Source organism: Crocuta crocuta, unplaced genomic scaffold, assembly GCF_008692635.1.
Source record: "Crocuta crocuta isolate KB4526 unplaced genomic scaffold, BGI_CrCroc_1.0 scaffold127, whole genome shotgun sequence".
NCBI lineage: Eukaryota > Metazoa > Chordata > Mammalia > Carnivora > Hyaenidae > Crocuta > Crocuta crocuta.
Window position 1 is genome coordinate 10,453,496 of NW_027532008.1, and position 4,791 is coordinate 10,458,286.

General features: G+C 62.9%; 1 protein-coding gene across 1 annotated transcript in view; it reads right to left on the reverse strand.

Annotated features, from left to right (window-relative positions):
- The window catches only part of ARHGEF10L (Rho guanine nucleotide exchange factor 10 like), a 206,112-nt gene that overhangs the window by 118,192 nt on the left and 83,129 nt on the right, over positions 1 to 4,791 (reverse strand). The window contains exons 11-12 of the mRNA XM_077775561.1: positions 2,837 to 2,943; positions 931 to 1,008 (exon numbers count right to left, since the gene is read on the reverse strand). Coding sequence (XP_077631687.1) covers positions 931 to 1,008; positions 2,837 to 2,943 — 185 coding nt within the window. The remainder of the gene's footprint in view (positions 1 to 930; positions 1,009 to 2,836; positions 2,944 to 4,791) is intronic.

Sequence of the window (4,791 nt, forward strand, 5' to 3'; positions counted from 1 at the left end):
TCAGGCCACAGCCCCTCCCACCCACCTGCCCCGCCAATCAGAACTCAGCAGGCCCTTCCTGTGGGAGGAGGGGCCCTCATCCCTCACTGGGCTCCTGTCCTTCCTCTCCCTGAATGTAACACTCCTGGCCCCTCTTTACCCACCCACAACCCACCCCCATGACTCAGGTGTTAAGCTGGGTTGGGAGGAAGATGCCTGCCTGCAAGGAGCCCCACGGAGGCAGGCCCCAAGGCCCTGAGGCCCAGGCGGGCCCCTTGCCGCTCCGCCTATGACCCAGCCAGTGTGTCGAACAGAGTGGTGGCAGCAATGCCCCCCGCAAGCTCCCCTGGCCCCCAGACCTAGAGCCACACCCCCACCAGCCACCAGGAACACAGTGATACTGTCATCTCTCCCTGCCTGCCGCCTGGGCCAGCTCCCCATGTGTGGATCCGAACTCAGGAGGGGAAGAGGAGGGGGTCATTGACACCCCATGACCCCCAACAACTCCCTTCCCCCAGAGGATTCACCCCTTCAGGAATGCAGGTGACAGACCAGAGCGGCACAGCCAGTCAAGTCACACAAGCACTGATGTAGTAAGAGAGGGTGGTATTTTCCTGCCTCAGTGGGGGGGCGGGGGCGGGGCCGGATGGTCCAGGATGATGGGAGGAGCGCCCCGGGGCCCAGGGCTCCGGGACTAGTGAGGAAAGCACCATCCCCTCCAGGCACAGAAGGGCCCACATGCCCTTCACTCTACAGGGCACGCCTCGCTTCACAGACCCCCAACTCTGCTTCAGAAACGCAGCCTTCCCATGAACGCCGGGGCATCCCCATCAGCGCGCTGGCCTGTGGCCCCTTCCCTTTAAAACGGCCCACAATCTCCAAACCCTCCTTACGGAGGGTCCCTCTGGGGTCCTCGCTGCTGTCCCCCCACAGCCCCCCGGAGTCGTATACCTGGAGTACGCGCTTCAAAGACTCCACGTAGCTGCCTTCGCTCTGCACGATGGAGCCCAGGATGTGCCTCCGGACCACCTGCCCGGGAAAGCCCCAGAAAGCACGGTCAGCAGCCGCACCTGCCACAGCACAGAGTGAGCGCCTGATGTGTGCAGAGGCCCCGGGTGGCCGAAGAGGAGTGTTGGTGCCAGAGGAGCCGAGGGCTGTGGGACAGAAGGGACTCGTCCCTCCCAGAGCCCGCTTCTGGACCATTGGGACCTGACAGCCAGCATTTTCCTCCAGAGCCCCGCCTGCAGATGGGGGGTGTGGGGAGCTGGGCTCGAGGCCCCCACCAGGCCTCTGCTCGCACACATCCAGGGATAGGGAATCACCCTGTCTCCTCCACGGGGTCGGGTGGCCTCCCACATCCTTGGATAATGGGAGTAGAAAATTCCTTCTTGGATGGAACAATTTCCGCTCGCTCCCCTGGTTGCTCCAAACCTTAACCAGCCCCCCTCCCACAGACGAGATCCCTCAGGGTACTCTCCCACTCCACTGGGTGGGCTCCACCGCAGGCCACATATCCCTGTCCCTTCCCCATCCCCTCTCACTGGACCCTCGTCTCCTCAGCCCAAATCAACACATCCCTCAAGGGCAGCCTGGCCAGCAACAGGCTGGGAGCTGCCGCCTGGGTCCGGCAGCACAGAGAGCACCAGGTACACCAGCAAACCCCACTGCACAGTGGAATCACATGGGCATCTTCAAAATACCGTCACACAGCACCCCGCAGACATTCTGAGGGAGTCGGTATAGGGCACCCCTGGGTACCGGGGGTTTTCCACTGTGCCCCAAAGCCAGGACAGAGCTCACGAAAGGTATCATCGGAGAGGTATCTGAGGCAGGCCACTATCCTTCAAGCCCCCTGCGGCTGGACGTGCTGCCCAGGTGCCCAATCCCAGGTGCCCAAGCTGTTCCCAGAGCCAAGTTCTCGGCCACAGCACACCCGGGGCCGGGTGACTGTGTTGGGGACTGTCCTGTGCACTGTAGGATGTTTAGCAGCATACCTGGCCCCGCCCACTAGGTTCCAGGGGCACCTCCAGTTGTGACAACCACAGACGTCACCAGACACGGCCAAATGGCCCTGAGGGGTGAAATCACCTCAGCTGAGAGCCACTGGCCCAAAGGAACTAATACTGCCTGACCGGGAACCGCCAAGAGGCTCCGGGGGAGAGTGACCCGGCCAACGCCAGCCTGAGCAGCCGGGACCATGAGCCAGAAGCCTGGGCTGGCGCCTGGCTCTGACAGGGACTCACGGCGTGGGGNAGAAACCACATGCCTGGCCTTTCTGCCAACCAACAGACGGGCAAATCCTTTTCCGCGCGCTGCCCCAACACGACTCACTCAGCGTCCCCACAGCCGGGGGACGGCAGGGGTCTCTCCCCCAGTTCATGCCTCTGCCTGGGGCCCAGAGCAAAGCCCTCAACCCTGGTCTTGCTGTGACACTTCGGGGGAGGGGAGGCCCGGCCCAAAGACCCCCGGCGCATGGGAGAAGCCTGTGGATGGGAGGTGGGCTGCCCCCCCCGGGTGTCTCCCAAGCTGGATTGGCTCAGTGCTTCTCAACCCTTCTGTCACTGCAGCCGCCTTCCTGCAAATGACATCTTCTGTGGGAAATGATTCAGCAGGAGCTGCTCTGGTGGCCCTGGGGGTGGGAAGCAAGGGCTCCGAATGCTGGGCCCCCCCAACCCCCCCACCCGAGGACAACAGCAGGGGACCTGCGGGGTCCACTCTGGGAGTCTGTGCAGCAGGTGAGGAGAGAACGAGCTGAGGCTCGGCCACTCATCCCTTTGCCTTGAAGACCCGGACCTGCGGGGCCCCCAACCACCCCCTTCCCCAAAGACCCCCCCAGTACCCCGCTCCACCCACAGACCTGCTGAGGGCTCAGGCCGTCTGGCATGGGGCCCAGCTCCGGGGCCGGGGGCTTGATGTCCGTAACGCTGACCTCCAGGAGTCCCATGTCCTCCTCCTCCGAGTCACCTGCAAAGTCAGACGGGCTGGTGACACATGTAGGCCAGGGCAACATAGACTTCTCAGACCCCAGGAGTCGGGAACCACCTTGGGCCAGTGTCCTGGGGCCACAGGTGTCCTGTGGAGCCCCGTTCCCCGCCACTGCACTCACTGCTGGGCTCTGCTAGGCCAGTCCGTCTGTCAATTAACGGGAGCGAGCAAGGGGGCACAGAGCAGCCTGGCTCAGGGCTCCAGCTCTCGCGGTCAGAGTCCCTGTCCCCACTCAGGCCCGCCCACTTCTGGCCCAGAGTAAGCCAGGCCGCCCATGTCTCTATCACTATGCACTAAAAATAGTTTTCTTCTGGACGCCCAGAAGGAAGAAAGTAAGCCCCGAGAAGAATGGGGCTCTTTGGCTGTGTGTTTTCAAGTTTTCGTTAAAAATAATGCAGATGGACCCAAAGGGAAAAATGTTCAACTGGGCGATGCAGACACGAGTGGAGGCGGCTCTCAGACAGAGAGCAGGAGACAGGCCAAGGCTTGGGCAGAGAGAGAGAGAGAGAGAGAGAGAGAGAGAGGGCAGAGTGCAGGGACCCGGCTTTAGACAGCTGTGCCCTACAAGAGAGACGCAGGCACAGGGAGATGGGACCCTTGCCGCTCATGACTCTGAAACCCGGGGAGGCGGCCGTAGAGAAGCTGAGCAGAAAGAAGGTGCGGGGACCCTTGAGCAGGGGGCCGAGGGAGCACGGACACCCGGGCAGGCCCTTACCTGAACAGGAGACAGAAGAGGAGGAGGAGGAGGGGCAGCGGACCACAGTGTGGGGGTGGGGGTGGCGAAGGCCCTCCTGCCCGACCCACATGGTCCCCTGGGCATCACTCCGCACCCACCCCAGCCGCTGGCCCCGCGGCTTCCTCTTCCCCCATGCGCCACTGGGCAACATTCTTGGCCAGTGATCCGAGCCCTGCCGTGGCTATTAATAACACCCCCGGTGGGAGGGTCACTTTGGGGAAGGCTCTGGGCTGGCGGGCGGGGTGGGGAGGGCCGAGGGAGAGCCTGCGGGCAGCCTGGCCAGTCTGGGGGTGGGGAGGATGACCAGGAACCGCTCCTGGCCAACCAGCCTGTCCGCCCTGTCCTTCCGCCAGGCCGCCCCAAGTCGGGGAGGGCTCCCCCGCCTGTCCCCTCCCTCATTGGGGGCCGCGGCTCTCCTAAAGGTTTGGGGCTGCATCAAGTTCATGCAGTGCTGGAGTAAACCCATCTCACAGATGGGGAGCCTGCTGCAGTACGAAGGACAGACCATGCAAGGTCCCGCAGCCAGGAGGCCGGGGAGCCGGGATCTGATCCCAGAGCAGCGAGCCGCCATCCATCACCACACAACTCTGCCGAGTGGCCACCCACTGGGAATGACGCCTGCCACACAGGAGCCAGGTCCTGTGCCGGGCTCTCTCCACGCACGGTCTCGGTCACCCTCACCACGGCCCCTGAGACAGATGCCGCAGCAGCTCCGTTGCACAGATGAGGAAACCGAGGCGCAGGGAAGGTCAAGCACATAACTTTTCAAGAGGGCACAGAGCCCCAAAGGTCCCCCTGGCTTGAGTGCCTGTGCTGACCTGGCCCCCATCTCTCACCCCGACCCTCACTCCAGCCACATGAAGCCTCGCCATCCTTTCTGTCCCTGTGTGTCCCCAGGCAAGTCACTGAACCTCTCTGTGCCTGTTCCCTGGTGTCCTGTCTGGTGTTTATAAGGATGGAGGCAGGAACTATAAAGACTGTAAGAGAGGGCCTGGCACACAGTAAGTCCCCGATAAAGGTGGACGATCACGAAAATCACTTCTTAATTGTCTCCGACTTCCCCGCTCCTGGGCCTCTGCACACGCCTTGCT